This window comes from Phoca vitulina, unplaced genomic scaffold (genome assembly GCF_004348235.1).
Source record: "Phoca vitulina isolate PV1807 unplaced genomic scaffold, GSC_HSeal_1.0 scaffold2, whole genome shotgun sequence".
In the NCBI taxonomy this organism is placed as follows: Eukaryota; Metazoa; Chordata; class Mammalia; order Carnivora; family Phocidae; genus Phoca; species Phoca vitulina.
In genome coordinates, this window is record NW_022589705.1 from 100,495,014 (window position 1) to 100,510,639 (window position 15,626).

The 15,626-nt window shown below is 58.7% G+C and overlaps 2 protein-coding genes across 3 annotated transcripts in view; one reads left to right on the forward strand and one right to left on the reverse strand.

Moving 5' to 3' along the window:
• Positions 1 to 289: 289 nt before the first annotated feature.
• On the reverse strand, positions 290 to 4,387 carry B3GALT6 (beta-1,3-galactosyltransferase 6). Its single transcript, XM_032395761.1, has 2 exons — positions 1,289 to 4,387; positions 290 to 922 (listed from the first exon to the last, which is right to left on the reverse strand). Exon 1 carries the CDS (start codon positions 4,385 to 4,387, stop codon positions 3,398 to 3,400), a length of 990 nt encoding a protein of 329 aa, XP_032251652.1. The 3' UTR covers positions 290 to 922; positions 1,289 to 3,397.
• A 194-nt stretch (positions 4,388 to 4,581) lies between these two features.
• Positions 4,582 to 15,626, forward strand: part of SDF4 (stromal cell derived factor 4) — a 13,958-nt gene continuing 2,913 nt past the window's right edge. The window contains exons 1-4 of one of the 2 annotated variants that reach the window (XM_032395769.1): positions 4,582 to 4,733; positions 7,684 to 8,036; positions 11,841 to 11,977; positions 12,403 to 12,516. In XM_032395769.1, coding sequence (XP_032251660.1) covers positions 7,732 to 8,036; positions 11,841 to 11,977; positions 12,403 to 12,516 — 556 coding nt within the window. In that variant the 5' untranslated portion in view covers positions 4,582 to 4,733; positions 7,684 to 7,731. Of the gene's footprint in view, positions 4,734 to 4,774; positions 5,093 to 7,683; positions 8,037 to 11,840; positions 11,978 to 12,402; positions 12,517 to 15,626 lie in introns of those variants that run through there. The other variant, XM_032395775.1, reaches the window with a different exon arrangement.

Consider the following 15,626-nt stretch of genomic DNA (forward strand, 5'->3'; position numbering starts at 1 on the left):
AGGCGCTGGTCTATAGGGCACACGTGTCCAGATGGTGTGGAGCCCACAGTGCATGCCTCAGTGGGTGGGAGGTACAGTCTGGGGAGGGATACCCCGACCTGGAGAACCTGCCAGCTGGACTGGAGGAGGGCAGGCTCTATCCACAGGCCCTGGGGTCACAGATAAGGTGATGGCTGAGGGTCAGTCTAGGAAGGGGCCTCTGGCCTTTAGCCCCAAAGTGTGGTCTGAATGCGGACATCACAACCGCAGTAATGATGCGCAGTCAGCCCAGCGTCTGGTTTGTTCTGTTTTGAAATTTAATGATTTACGCTGAACAATATGAACTTTCCATTTTTGTCAAACCTGACTGCATATGGGCACTTCCATGTGATTCAACTGAGTGCTAACGCTCAGGGACCCTCCCCCGCTCCTCCAAAGAGACATGCCTCGATTTTTAGATTTTTTACTAGGAGGTCTTGGACATTGGTGCCATGCTTTCCATGGGGTCCATTCCAGAGAAACCCGGAAGCTACAGCAGGACTGTAGATGCTGGGCAGGGATGTGGAGGTCCAGCCTTTGGGTGGGATCCTGGCTCTGCCGCTGGCATGTGGCCCCGGCAAGCTATCTGTCCACGCACTGTCTCCTCGTCTGAAAAACGGAGACGTGCACACGCCAACTCCAACGATCCCGACGTTCAGACAAGACATCCGGGTGAAAATGGCCAGCAGGAACCAGGTGCCACTGTTCTCAGCATCCCTTGGGAACCTGCCCCCAGTTGGCAGGGTCCCATTCTGCTCACCCCAGTGTCCCCAAACCTGGACCCTCTCATGAATCCTTGTCTTGGAAATGTGTTCACAGGGGCAGTCAGGCCTGCCTCGAGGCGGCCGATCAGAAAGCCCACGGTCACCTTATAATCAGAACTTTGTATCTCAGATCTGTACCTCTGAAACAAATAATGCAATAGATGTTAAGAAAGAAAAAAAGAAGAAGAATGTAGCAGGAGGGGAAGAATGAAGGGGGGGAAATCGGAGGGGGAGAAGAACCATGAGAGACGATGGACTCTGAAAAACAAACTGAGGGTTCTAGAGGGGAGGGGGTTGGGAGGATGGGTTAGCCTGGTGATGGGTATTGAGGAGGGCACGTTCTGCATGGAGCACTGGGTGTTATGCACAAACAATGAATCATGGAACACTATATCTAAAACTAATGATGTAATGTATGGGGATTAACATAACAATAAAAAATTAAAAAAAAAAAAAAAAAAAAAGAACTTTGTCACATCTTGGGACCTCTCTGGCCCAGCTTCTACCTTCTAAAGGCAGTAGAATTGCAACCACAAGACCATCGTCCCTTCCTTCTGGCCCAAGACTCCAAATTCTGGGTACTCTTCTACCTTTAAACACAAATAACCCAGACTGCTGCTAGGATGATTGTGTCCCCCAAAACTTAGATTGAAGCTTTAACCCCCAATGTGATGGTATTTGGAGCTGGTGTTAGCTGAGGTCATGAGGGTGGGCCCTCTGGTGGGATTAGTGTCCTTGTAAAAAGGGACACCAGAGAGCTTGCTCTGGCTCTCTCTTGCGCTAAGGACGCAGTGAGAAAGTGGCCACCTGCACCAGGAAGAGGGTCCTCACCAGCATGCGGCCCTGCGAGCACTCGGACCTGACTGCCAGCCTCCAGAACCGTGAGGAAGACATGTCTGCTGCTCAAGCCAGCTTGTCTGCGGGGTTGTTACGGCAGCCCAAGAGCACCAGGACACCCGCTCCTAAAATCCACGGCCTGAGAACACAAAGGAAAGGCAGTGCAAAGGCAAGTCAGAGATTTGCTCCCCGCATCTGCATTGCCCCGAAGTGGACTATAGACACCAGCAGCATTGCCAGGCGACCCAACCCAGATTCCAGAATAAGAACGTGCAGCATCACACACCACTGGGCTGACAGAAGGGCTCATGGCTGTCCTGGAGCTTCTTTATTTGACTTTTGTGATGACCACAGCACTCACTTTTCACATTTAATGGGGAGAAAAGAACCCTGATCTTCTGAGGATGTGTTAGGTATGAGAGGTGATCAGCCAGGAGGGTGCGCGTGAATGCTTTCTGTCTCCAAAAGGTCACGCCAGCCAGCAGAGCCTGTTTTCTTAGGACAGAATGTGGGAAACCTCACCGATGCTTCCAAGGGTTCAGATTCCTGGAACTTGGGCCCAGAGTCTAACATAACAGATGCGTGTGTGAGAAACACTTGCCCCTGCATGGCCGTGAGGAAGCCTTAAAAGGAAAGTCTTTTCAGAAAGAGACAATGGGACTGACTTTTGTGTAAACTGTAAAGAGAAATGGACACTTTTAGAATTCTTCCACATTTAAACACACAGGCAGTAACAAGTCTATAACTCAAGCTGTAAAAACAGATTAATCCACAAAGCCCAAGTTCTGATAGAAAAGTCTTCCCTTAAATAATTTAAAAAATACGGAGACCCACACACTCCTAACTTAAACTCTTATCTACACAAATTTACAATGTTTATAAGTCACAGACTAACACTGAATTACATTTATCACGGATTCACTCTAAAGCAACACAGACCAAAATACCATTGGAGCTAAATAACAAAACACAGTTAAATCTTAGACTGCCACATGACAAATGACACCAACATGGAACATAAAAGGTAACCTAACCCACTAAATCTACGGTGATTTTGATAAAAGCCACTGGGTGCAACACACAGTTAAGCTGCAACATGCAAGAGCCCAAGGGTCACTTCCCTGTAGCCACAGCTCTTGGTGTGGCGATTTCCTAGGTGGACGGTCAACACAGGATGCAGGACGAGACCAAGTCCCCACCCCCGAACTAGTCCAGATTCGTTCTTTGGGGCCAGGGTCCGCAAGTGCCTGTCGGCTCCAGCCTCTGGCTGCTCTCCTCTACCTGGGGAGCAGACAGCAGGTGCGCAGGCTGGGGCAGGGCTGCAAGCCACCGCTGTCTGCCGTCACACTCAAAGCTGGGCATCTTCCGAGTCCAGGCCCATGCTGGCTGAGATCCAGGGACAGGACATTGCTACCCCGACATTATGTGTCGCCCTGGCAAGACCCACGGGTCTCCCAGACCCGGAACAAGACGGGGTCTGGAGTGAGGCCCCATGGTGGCCACGGGGGTGCACAGGCCTGGGTGCGCACCAGAGCTGGGACCTAGGGGCTGTCCGCTGCTGCTTGGCATCTGCCTGAAAACCCCACTGGTCGCCAAATACACCCGGCCCCCTCGAGGGCTGTACTCATTCTGGGTAACTAGCCGAACCGGCCAGCTTTGCCCGTGTGAGGCCAGTGGGGGGCCCCTCAGCAGCGGCCCCACAGGACCCCGATGACTCTCGCTGCGGTGGCCTCCCTCCAGCGCCACGTGCCGTGCGGTGGGCCCGCTGCGGCCGCAGCTCAGGGGATGCCCTCCTTCCTCTGGCAGCACTGCGACGGGGGCGCCGACCAGTCGTAGACGTAGGAGAGGCGCAGCTGCACCTCCTGCTTGCACAGGCGGCCCTCGCGCGCCAGCGTCTGCTGCTTCTCCAGCATGTCCTCCAGGCTCTGCTTGTGCGTCACCAGGTACTGGTTGCTGCAGCCGCGGGACTTGTACTCGGTGTCGAAGCGCGGGTCGTGCTCGCGCTGGACGTCCACCGGTGCCAGCCAGGCGCCCAGGGACACGTCCTCGCTGTGCCACGCGCGCAGGTACTCGCGGCTGAGGCGCAGGTAGCGCACCAGGTCGGCCGAGAGCACGTAGCCGCCGCCCAGCGCGTACGGGAGGTAGTAGTCACAGAGCTGCCAGGCGGCCTCGCGCCAGCGGCCCCCGGGCTTGACGCGGCCGCGGCCCGAGAAGAAGCCCCAGTAGAGGCGGCGGCGACGCGCGGGGTCGCGCGCGCGCAGCTCGGCCAGCAGCGCGTCCAGTCGCGCGAACGAGTCGTCGTCCGCCTTGAGCACGAACTCGAAGGCCACGTGCTCGTCCAGCCAGGCCAGCATGGCCAGCACCTTGGCCGTGAGGTTCTCGTACGCGTCGCGCAGCGCGGGCAGCAGCAGCAGGTCGCCGTGCCGCGCCTGCTCGCGCTCCAGGGCGCGCCGCTCCTCGGCGCCCAGGCCGCCCGTGCCCACCGCGAAGCGCGCCCACACGTCGCCCGGGCTGCCGCGCCGCGCCGCCGCCAGCCACGTGCCGCGGACCACGCTGCGCCGTTCGGCCGCCCGCGGCGCGCTGGCCACCAGCACGGCCAGGAAGGCGGCGGCGCGCGCGGGCTCGGCGGGCGCGGGGCTGCGGCCGGGAGCCGGGTGGGGGCCGTCGGCGGCGCAGCGGGCCAGGTAGAGCAGCCCAGCGCCGCAGAGCGCCAGGCCGCCCAGGCCCAGCGCCGTCCGGTGCCGCCACGCGCGCCGCAGCAGCTTCATGGCGCGCGCGCGCGCGGGAAGCGCCCCCGAGGCCCCGAAGCCGGCGCGCAGGCCGCGTCCACCAGCGGCGGAGGCGGAGGGCCAGGCGCTGCCCGTCACGTGCCCGCACGGCACGTGGGCACGCGTGCCCTTCTCATTGGTTGCCCTGGAGGGGCCGAGCGTCCCCTTCCGCCCAGACAAAGTATGGCGGCGCCAGCGCCGTCGCGGCGGCGTCGCGCCCGCGCGCACCGTTCCAGCTCCGCCTCTTCCCGGAAGAAAGATGGCCGCGGCCTAGGCGAGTCCCGTCGGAGGCGTCACGGGCGCTCGGGCCCCGCTCAGCGGATCCTGGGCGAGGGGAGGGAAGCCGGTGAGTGAGGGCCCCGGGGCGGGGGGCGCCGGGAGGCCGACGCTCCCTCGGGCCGCTGGGCCTTGGGCTCATGTCCTCTCTGCCCTCACCGACGGCTGCCGCCGGGAAACTGAGGCTGAGGGAGTGTGGTCGGCAGGGGAGTCGGGTGGACCCCGGTATTTACCAGCGAGATGACCTCACTCCGCTCGTCGGTGAAAGGTGCCCTAATTGGTAGGGCTTGGTGAAGATTTGAAATCGTGCGTGTAAAGCCTCTGGTTTCCGGTTCAGCCGGTGGCAGTTGTTATCAGCGCTCTGAACGCGACTCCTGAGAGCGGTGACAGAGCTTTCAGATGAAGCGTTTGCTTTTCTGACGGCAAGAGGTTAGGCTCGCCAGCACGGATACCCCGGGATGGCCAAGAAATGCCGCCTGCGCTTAAGCCGGGCCCCTGGGGTGGTGTTGCCACCCTGCATTGACGTCGTAGAGGATGGGGATTCCCTGGTCAGCCAGCCAGGCCCCTGCCCTTTGGAATCCCAGCGGCGGCGGGGCGGGGGGGGCAGGCCGAGGACGAGGAGCGGAGCAGTCGGTTGGCATATTGAGCCGCGCTGCTGCTTCTGTGCTCGCTGAGGTAGATGGTGTAAGTCTCACTTGACCTCCTGGTATCTGTGCGGTTATTTTGGGGTTACTTTTGTGCAGGACGAAGTGTGCTACCCGTGAAGATAAGTAAGGAATTGACTTTGTTTCTTCGGGGAGCAAAGTACAGTCTGTTTGGACGTGATATGTGTTTTTATGGCCACAGTCAGTGAGGGCGATATTCATGTCAGGGGAGGTCATCTTGGTTTGCGCAACGCTTTCCTAGCCGGGAGAGCTGGGACGCAGGGTAGAATTACACGCCAGCAGGGAAGGAAACCTTGGTGACCGCAGGCTTGTCCAAGTCTTGCCTGACGGCAGGCTGCATTTCCTCCTGGGCCCACCTTAGTGGCAGCCCCGCTGGCATCTCCTTGGCACCTGCGCACGGCAGCTCCACTCAGTTTAATAGCCCCCGAGCTGCTTGCTGGGGCTGCGGGTGCCTCGCCACACACCACTTCCTGGTTTCCTCCTGGCTGTTTATATCGACTTGTGTTGGTCTTGAGATACGTCCCTTGTGTTGTTCCCACGGGCCCTGTATTTTTTATGGTGCACTTTTGCAGAGCGCTGTCATTTTCAGGAACGTGCATATCGCGGTGTGGCAGAGACTCCTGTAGTGTTCAGTTGTGTGGACAGTGTGACAGCTGCTGGGACGGTGAAGAGAAGGGTGTGGCGTTCCAGTAGGTCTGATTCGGGGCAGTCCCAGCACAGAGAATGCCACGGCTCGGGTGCTTGTGGGGAGATTGCAGGCTCCGCAGGCCTGGAAGGGGGGATTACTCCCTCAGAGGAACGGGACACGTGAGTTCAGAGAGCAGGGTCTTGTTGAAGGGCCCAGAGAGTGCACAGGTTCAGAAGACTAATGCATAAAGGTGTCACCTGGCAGGTGAATAATGCCATTCAGGAGCAGGTAGGTTCAAAAGGCAGCATCAGATGAGCGGTGGCCTCTGCGTGTGCCGCCAGACCAGTCAGCGGGAGCCCCTGTCCGCACTGTGGGCCCTCAGGCTGTGGTGGTTGTGCGGCTTTGCCGATGCAAGGCCCTGTGCTTCCTGCCATGCCCCAGCTTGGCTGCAGGTGGCACTCTGGCCTGCGGCGAGGGTGTCCAGGGCCACCACCCCTGGACCCTGAGTACCGGTGGGCTTCCCTCTGCTGCTCCTCCCTGTAACAACTGCCAGAGGAGGGGAGGGCCTCAGCTGCACCTGAGAGGACCACCAGGTGTGTACCAGGTGGACAGACTATGAGAGGAACAGGTTAAGTAAAGGGCAAGAAGGAGCTGGAGTTCCTTTTGGGGAGTGTGGAGCATGAAGGTCCATGAGAAGCTGAGCAGGGAGCTGGGCAGGCAGCTGGGCCCTGTTCTGGCACCAGCCAGAAGGGAATTCCAGGCCATTCCAGAAGGGAATCTGGAGGAACCTGGAAGGTGTGAGGGAAAGCAGGTGGGCCTGGGTGGAAGGAGCCGGATGTGGGAGAAGGCTGGGATGGCTGAGTGCTGGGCATCAGTGCTTGTGGCCCTGGGATCCTCACTGTGGCATTTCCTCATGGTGGGGCCCAGGCATACCAAGGATGACAGACTTCCTGGTACTCCTGTGTGAACACGAGCAAGGGTGTGTGTGTGTGTGCATACACACGTAGGTGTGTATATCCACGCACATGTGTGTATTTGTATATGTACATGCGTGTGTACGTGTGCATTCGAGTGTGGTGTATGTGCCTGTGTGCATGTGTGTACTTGCAGAATGTGTGTGTGCGCACAGCTGCAGCGGTCGTTGAGGTGGGAAGGTAGGAAGGGGCTGGTGCCCTGCTGGATGGGTTTGGGCATTTGCTGGCACCAGGCCCAATCCTCACAAAGCCTTGGGGTGGGGGAGGGAGCTTCCTGTTTCAGGGGGGAAACTGAAGCTGGGGAGGCCAGGTGACTTAGCCAAGGTCACAGAGCTCACAAATGCTGAGCTGGGATTTGGAGAGTGAGTTACCATGACTCTGGGGTCTGTCTCGATGCCAGGAGGGATGGAGAGAGACAGTTCTGGGAATGCCCACTGTGGGCATTGAAAAGGGGTAGGTTTAGTGGTGTTGGGCAGCCTTTGAGGTGGGTATCTTTGGAAAAGGAAAAAGTAGTATGTTTAGTATGTATCCTGTAAACCAAGAACTTCCATTTCATGTTGTAAACTAAACGCCTCTTTAGTGAAGTATTTGCTGACCCTCCATTGAACGATGGCTGTGTCCTCTTTATAGACCTTTAACTGCATGCTGGGGTCTGGCAGCCACGGGCTGTTGCCCTTCTGCAGTGCCTGGGGTGGTGGGAAGGCTGTGACCCCAGGCCTCACTTCCTCACCTGCCCCGCCCCTCTCTCCCCAGCTCCTGGCCGCACTTGCAGACCATCCCACAGTCCGGACCCAGGTGGCCATGGCGTCCAGGCAGGCTCCCCACTGTGGCTTGGTTCCTCACTGCCTCTGGCTCTTGGGGGTCATCCTTCTGATGGATGTGTCTGCCCGGCCTGCCAACCACTCATCTGCTCGGGAGAGAGCCGGCAACAAGGATGAGCGTGAGATCCTGCCCCCGGACCACCTGAATGGGGTGAAGCTGGAGATGGATGGGCACCTCAACAAGGACTTCCACCAGGAGGTCTTCCTGGGGAAGGACATAGACGGGTTTGAGGAGGACGCAGAGCCACGGAGAAGCAGGAGGAAGCTGATGGTCATCTTTTCCAAGTGGGTGCCCAGGCCTGGGCGCTGCCAGAATCTAACTAGTTTCCTCACCTGGCATGTACTGTGGCTGAAGTTCACACAGGCCATGTGCTGAGGCGGGGCAGGGTCCACAGGTCTCAGGGGGCACATGCCTTAGGAGGTTCTCTGCCCAGCACGGGCCTGGTGGGGTCCAGGCTCCCAGGGTATTGGTGACATGGTGGCCCAGCCGTGTGCCAGGACCCAGGATTCATGGCTCTCGGTTCCAGGGAGTAGACTGAGAGGAGCTCGTTCATGGGGCTGACTTTCCTGTGGAGCCACTCTGAGTGCACACAGGCTTGGACTCACGCACTGGTCATGGGTGCTGGCTGTGAGCACACACGCAGGTCACATGGCCCGGTGGCTTTGGAGCCTCCGGGGGAGGTGAGGGGCTTCATGGCCAGGGCATGAGCTCAGGAGGAGGCCCTTGGCAGTTGGACCTGGGCTCTGTTCCCTGAGCCCGCCAGCCTCATCCTCATCTGTGAAAGGGGGTATTGAGAGCCCTGCTTCTTGGGCGTGGTGAGAACAAAGTGTGCTGTGTGCTGTCTACTCATAGGATCAGGGATGAGGGTGGAGAACAGATGGAGGGCAACGGGGCTGCCCTGGATGGGTGTTGGCGAGACAGGGGGATCCCAGAGGCCTGCCTTTTTGAGGTGCTATGTGCACTGGGTGCTGGGGGGGCCAGGTGGAGTAGCAGATGGGCCACCAGCTGGAGGCAGGAGGTGGGGGCACGAAGGTCTGCAGATGGTGGGCTGGCCGAGACCGGGTGAGGAGACAGGTGGGTGCTAGCACAAGGCTGTGCGCACCGACACTGGACTTGATAATCTGCTCATGATTGGGCCCGCTAACGTAGAGGGCACTAGGCTCTCCCCGGGACTCTGTTGGGAGTATCCATCCCCACGCTGAGAGCCACCTTCCCGGCAGCCTGCAGAGGGTGGTCTGCACCACTCACTGGGCCAGGGGCGAGGTGTGTGCCCACAGGCAAGAGGATCTACCCAGACTACCCTGGGCATCCTCAGGAGAGAGGGTGGCTTCACCTGGGGCCCCAAGGTCCCTGTGGAACTTTGAACCTGTGAATATCTTATCTGTTAGAAGATCTTCCCGTCAAACAGATTCAAACTCAGCTTTTGAGCCAACAGCAGGTTCTTCCTGGGGCTGCTTCTGTGCCTTCCTTGGCACTTTTGTGTGTTGCCAGTGGACGGGGGTTCCAGTGGACGGGCCCAGAGCTCTGGGAGGAAGGGGTCACCAGAGGGGCTGGCACTGTTGAAGGGGAGGGACCAGGCAGGGCCCCTTGGACAGGTGATAGGAATGGGGCAGAATCCAGAGAGGGTGGGCTGTGGCCCGGAGGCTCAGTGCCAGGAGCAGGTGCATCCCACTGGAGCAGGGGGAGCACTGGGGAGGCGGGACACCTTCCTGCTGTGCTTACATTTTCATTGTCGAAGGTTAGGTCTTCACCCGGTTGGAACAAAGCTGGGTGTCATGACAGAGCATGGAGCCAGAAATTCAGCAGTGCGACTGGGACCGTGGGGGCTGGGGGTGTGGCTCAGAGCCCCTTCTAGGTCGAGCCCCCCGGATCTCCCACCTGGCAGGGCTCTGAGGGCCGGTGTGCAGATGTCTGTGCGTGGGCAGGGGGCACGGTTGAATTCCGGGCCACACCTGGGCCTCCTCTTCCTGGGCGCCTGCCGGCCTACGTGCAGTGTGGAGAGGGGCGGGCTGGCTCAGCGGGGCTGCGGTGCTAGGAGCACGTCGGCTGGAGTGCAGACGGAGGGGCCCGCGGGCGCACGGGGCTGGCTCACAGGCTGCTTGCCCTTCAGTCTCTCTCAGGTGTGGCCATGTCTGTCCACGGGAGGCGCTCTTGTTATGCCTGCTCTGTTTTGTGGGGTCACGGCGGGGCGGGGGGGAGCAGCTAACCCTGCTCACTGCCCCCGCCGCAGCGGTTTCCACGCCGACTTCTGCCTACAGCCGCTCCTGGTTTAAGACGTCGCAGCGCGGCTGCCGCCTCACTGGCTCCCTGCCCGAGTCACATGTGGTCTCAGGACCTGGTTTTGATTAAAGTAATGTTGCAACAACATTTTTTTTTTTTTTTTAAGATTTATTCATTTATTAGAAAGAGAGAGAAAAAGAACATGCACGCACCCGTGCCTGCCTGTGCGTGCAGGGGGAGACGGAGAGGGAGAGGGAGAGAATCTGCCGGCTGAGTGCAGAGCCCGACGTGGGACTCAATCCCACGACCCCGAAATCATGACCGGAGCTGAAATTGAGTTGGTGCTTAACTGACTGAACCACCCAGGTGCCCCACCACAACATTTGTTAAATAAGCTTTTTTATTTTGGAGTAGTTTCAGATTTACAGAAGAGTGGTAGAGATGGCCACTTTTCCCTAATATCGACATTTAGGTAACCACGGTGCATTTGGGGAGACTGAGAAACAGCAGTGCTATGTTCCTATTGTCTACACCGCAGACGTGAGATTTCACTCGGTGTCCCAACATCCCTGTCCAGGTCCCACACCGCATTGAGTGTCCCAGCTCCTTTGTTCCCTCTGGGATGGGCTGGTGTCTCAGACTCTCTTACTTTTTCATGACCCTGACAGTTTTGAGGAGGACTGCAGAGGTGTTGTGTCGAATGTCCCTCATTTTGGGTTTGTCTGCTGTGTTTTCTGGTGCTTAGAGTGGTGTGGTGGGTTTGGGAGAGAACACCCCAGCGGTGGTGAGGTGGCCCTCTCATCACATGCTGTCGGGGGCGCTGGCGTCTGTAGGACAGCACGGGGCCCGTTGGCCTGGCCACCTGGTCCAGGTGGTGCGTGCCACGTGTCTCCTCTCTCCCTCCTGTCTTCTCTGGTGGCCACTCAGTGAGGCAGTCGCCCTGCAGGGGGTGGGAATGAGCCGGGCCTCCCGCGTGTGGGGGCGGCAGGGGAGATCCACCGTATCATTTGGAATTCTGTAAGGAGGCTTTCTCTGTCCCCCATGTGTGGATTTATCGGTCATTTCCTTCCGTCAGCTGGGGCTCCTGGATGTTTGTCGTGTACTTTGGGTGCGATCCAGCCCGGCGTGGTTTTGCTGTGCACATTGCTGGGAGCTCTTTCATTTGTGTGTTTTGGGGGCACTTCCTTTCTTGTTGGCGCTTCCAGATGCTCCAGGCTCATCTTGTGTGCCTGCCTCAGCCCTGAAATCAGCCATTTCTCCAAGGAGCCCTGGTTTCTTTCATTGGAGGATGGTGTTTAGAAGCTGGGATCTGGGCACTGGTGTCCGGGCCTGAGGTCCCCCGGTGGGCGGGGCTGGATGACGTGTGGGTGTGCAGGAACGTGTGTACGTAGGTGTGTTAACTCAGGCACACACGTACTAGTCTGCACATGTGTGTGTATGAGCCATTGCATCCACAGAGCACTGCTAACTCACGTGTGCACACGAGTGTGCTGACCAGTGCATACGCATGTACACACTTGCATCTACGTTTGCTTTTCCATCTAGCTGTCTGTACCCACGTACGAAACATGACTCTGCTCTGGCTTCACAGCTCTGGTCCTGTCCCAAGCGTCTGGGTGTGTGGATTTGGGGTGACGAGGCTGCCTGTCCGTCCTCCCCCAGCGGCCCCCAGACTGTGGGGGAAGTGGTGCTGAGCTGCCCTGCAGAGCAAACCGTCAGCCTTCCCAGCCACCCCCAGCGTCACTGTTGGGTAGAGTGTGTCCCTGTTCATGGTGGTGGAGCCCCTCTGGCCATGCTTTGGTCTGTCAGTCCGTCTGTCCTGTCCCGCGTTCTAGAGGCCTCGTCTGACGTCGCTTATCTGCCCGCAGGGTCGACGTGAACACTGACCGGAGGATCAGTGCCAAGGAGATGCAGCATTGGATCATGGAGAAGACAGCAGAGCATTTCCGGGAGGCCATCGAGGAGAGCAAGGTGCACTTCCGTGCAGTGGACCCCGACGGCGACGGTATGGCCGACCTCACCCTCACCCCGTGGGCCTGAGGCTGCCAGGAGGAGGGCGGTGTGCACAGAGGGCAGAGGAAGTGAAGGCCTGGGCTTGGGGGCTTTGCTACCGGCTGGGCTGGGGGGCCGGGCTGGGGGGCCAGGCTGCTGGCTGGGTGCGGGGCCGGGCTGCGGGCTGGGCTGCGGGGCTGGGCTGGGGGGCCAGGCTGCTGGCTGGGCTGGGGGGCCGGACTGGGGGCCCAGGCTGCTGGCTGGGTACAGGGCCGGGCTGCGGGGCCGGGCTGGGGGCTGGGCTGCAGCTACTCCAGTGCTTCTGCTTCTGCATTTGCCTGTAGCGCGGGGTTATTGACAGATGTATGAAAACATGACATCTCTCTTCCTAAAACCATCCGTCGTGGAACAGCCTAGCAGGTCGGTCTTCTCTTCCAGGCCGTGTGTCGTGGGACGAATATAAGGTGAAGTTTTTGGTGAGCAAAGGCCACAACGAGCAAGAAGTTGTGGAGAAGATAAAGAATGGCGAGGAGCTGAAAGTCGACGAGGAGAGTGAGTGCCTGGGCCCTGTGGTGCTCTGCGAGGGGGCCTGTAGCCAGGGCGGGCCATGGGGCAGCAGGTGGCCTCCTGTGGGCTCGAGCTGGGGGGCAGGCCGGTCTGGGGGCCAGGACAGGGTCCTGGGGAGGGGAGTACGGTGAGGCAGGTGGCGTGGAGGTGGGGCGGGGCTGGCCACCAGCAGGGCAGAGCCCCGCCCTCCCCTTAGCCTTTAAAGCCTCATGGGCGAGGGAAACTCCGGGTGCGGGTGCGCTGGGGTGTCGGCTGGCTTCTCGAGTGCGGCTGGAGGATACTCACACCCTTCACTGATCCCGCCTGGGGGCCCCTGCCAAGCCGGGCATCAGGTTTGGTGTGCCACCTGTCATGTCCTGTCCTTCCTCCATGTGATGGGTCACCATGCCCACCCTTGTCCCATTGTGTCTTCTCCTGGTGGTCGTGGGTGTGCGGGAGTTTCTCTGCGGCATCTTTGCGCCCATGACACAGCCCCTGTTTGTCATGTGTCTGTGTGGTCAGTGGGCCGGCACCCTCTCCTCCGCTTCGTGATGGCTGCTGCAGGGTGGGCTGTGGGCGGTCCTGTCCGTGCCAGCGCTCCTGTCCTCTGTCGGTTGCAGTCATACCTTCTTTTTTCTTTCTGTTTGTATTTTCCTGCTCGTCCTTGATCCTGATTCCCCACCTCCCTTGCTGGCATGCAGGGAAGTGATTGGCCTTTCTGTGCTAACTTTCTGGCCTGCGGGCTTGATATGAGTCAGACTTTCTACACAGGTGATTGTGATATCTGTGAACACGGACAGTTTGTTTCCTCCTTCCCAATCTGCGTGCCTCTGATTTCCTTTCCTTATCTTACTGCGTTGGCTGGGACTTCCAGTACGGTGTTGGAAAGCAGTGGGGAGGGGGGGCACTTTTTTCTTCTTCTGATCTTAGAGGAAAAGCGTCCGGTTTCTCACCATTAACCTGATATGAGCTGTAGGTTTTTTGTAGATGTTCTTTGTCCAGTGGAGGAAATTTTCCTCTATTCCTAGTTTGCTCAGCGTTTGGATCATGAATGGCTGTTGGATTTTATGTCATGCTTTTTCTGTGTCTGTTGATATGATCGTGTGATTTTTCTTTGGCCTGATGTGATGCTCACGTTAACTGATTTTCAGATGTCGAACCAGCCTGCTCACCTGGGATGAGTCCCACTTGGTCGTGGTCTGGGATTCTTCTTACGTGTTTTTGGATTTAATTTGCTGATCTTTTGTGGGGCACGTTTGCATGAGACACACTGGTCTGTAGTTCCATTTTCTTGCAGCATCTTGTAGGGTCTGAGTCCCTAGACTTCCAGCTGTCCCCGTGGGGGCCGCCCGTCGCGGGCAGCTCGTCCATGTCCCACACCTTTGTTTCTCCGGCTCAGTCTTTCTGAGGCGCACGTGTGACTTCGCAGCACCGGACCCCTTTCCTGAGCAGCACGGAGGCTTCTGGATGCCCTCGGGTGCCAGCCGGCCTTCCCCAGTTCCCTGGGCACCATCCAGGATTTCACTTGTCTTTTTTTTTTTTTTTAAGATTTTATTTATTTATTTGACAGAGAGAGAGAGAGAGCACAAGTAGGCAGAGCGGCAGGCAGAGGGAGAGGGAGAAGCAGACTCTCCTGAGCAGGGAGCCCGATGCGGAGCTCGATCCTAGGACCCCGGGATCATGCCCTGAGCCGAAGGCAGAGGCTTAACCGACTGAGCCACCCAGGCGCCCCTCACTTCTGTCCTTGGACGTGATTTTTTTTTTTCTGAAATGGTTGTTTGCCTTTTTCATATGTTTGTTTTGCGTTTCCATGGTTTGTCCTGTGGTTCCAGCTGTCCCCTGAAGGTGGTATTTAGAGGCATCTGGGGGTCCTGGGGGGCCTCGGTCCTCCTGCCAGCATTGGTGATTTGGTACCAGCGCCTGGGGTGGCTGCAGGGCTGCGGGCTGCCGGCCCTCTTTCCCTGCCTGCTCTCGGGAGCTAGTCTGTCTTCAGCACCTTTCCTTCGGGTGTGCCTGGGATCAGGACCTGTCCTTCGGGGACGTGAACTGTGTCACCTCAGCCTGCCTGTCGACTCTTTCATCTCAGCACGAGCTCAAGGCCCCTCATTCCCTTCTTTAGTTTGGGTGGGGTGAGCAGGTCTGGGGCATCGGAAGTGAAGAGCAGTGTCGAGGGTCTGGGAGGCCAGGGGAGCGCAGGTGGGGACTGAGAGGTAGGAGTCCCCACGTGGCAGTCTGCCTCCTCGGGGCTTGTGGGGCTGCGAGCCCCAGGCACCGCAGACGGGGGCTTGCAGGGGTCGGTGGCAGGCCTCCCTCCAGCTTCTGGTGCCACCAGCGTCCCTGCTTGTGTGTCTGTGCGCGGACATCTGCTGTTGGCTTCGGTGCCCACCTTAAATCTCCAGGGACCTCGGGTCGAGGTCCTTGAGTAGTTGCAGCCCCACAGACTTGATTCCATCAGGCGCTGTTGGCAGGCCGCAGGTGGACATAGTGAGTCTGTGCCTGTCCCCATACGTGGCAGGCAGGAGCAACCTCTCACTCCCACCTTCCTCTAAGTGGATTTGCCATTAAAAGTAGGTCACCACGGGATCTTCTGTTCATCAGAAGGCACTGAGACTCGAGGTGATGGGGACTGTGTGGGATGCAGCCATGTCCCCGTTGCGATGTGCTGAGGCCTGGGCATCCCCGTTCCCAATGACTGCAGTGAGGGTGTGGACAGATCTCCGTGCCTCAGCTCTTCCTGCTCGCTCGGCCTCGACCACTCCGTTGAAGACCTGAATGGTCACTGAGCCTGTGAAGCTGTGGGGGCAAGCTCCGGGCCACGCTCCCCATGCTGGGCCTTCCCACGGAAGGAGAGTGGGGGCTGCGGCGAGAGTTTGTGGGGGACGCTTGAGTCATATCTGGAAGCTGGGTTTTCCTCCAGAGCCCTGCCCTCTGCATACGGTGCACGTGAAAGAGATGGAAAGGAACAAGGTCATGCTTTGTTCCTGTAGGTGCACGGTGAGGGTGAGTCCGCCTACACCCTGCTTTCCATTTCTCCCGAGGAGCAAAGAGCAGCAGTGAGCTGAGGGTGGGGGCTGTATGAGGGCAGGGGGCGGGCGTCTGTGCCTGGGGGGGGGGGG

What these genes read in the sequence shown, in the direction of transcription:
- B3GALT6 (XM_032395761.1), bottom strand. Translation starts at nt 4,387, where the DNA reads ATGAAGCTGCTGCGGCGCGCGTGGCGGCACCGGACGGCGCTGGGCCTG.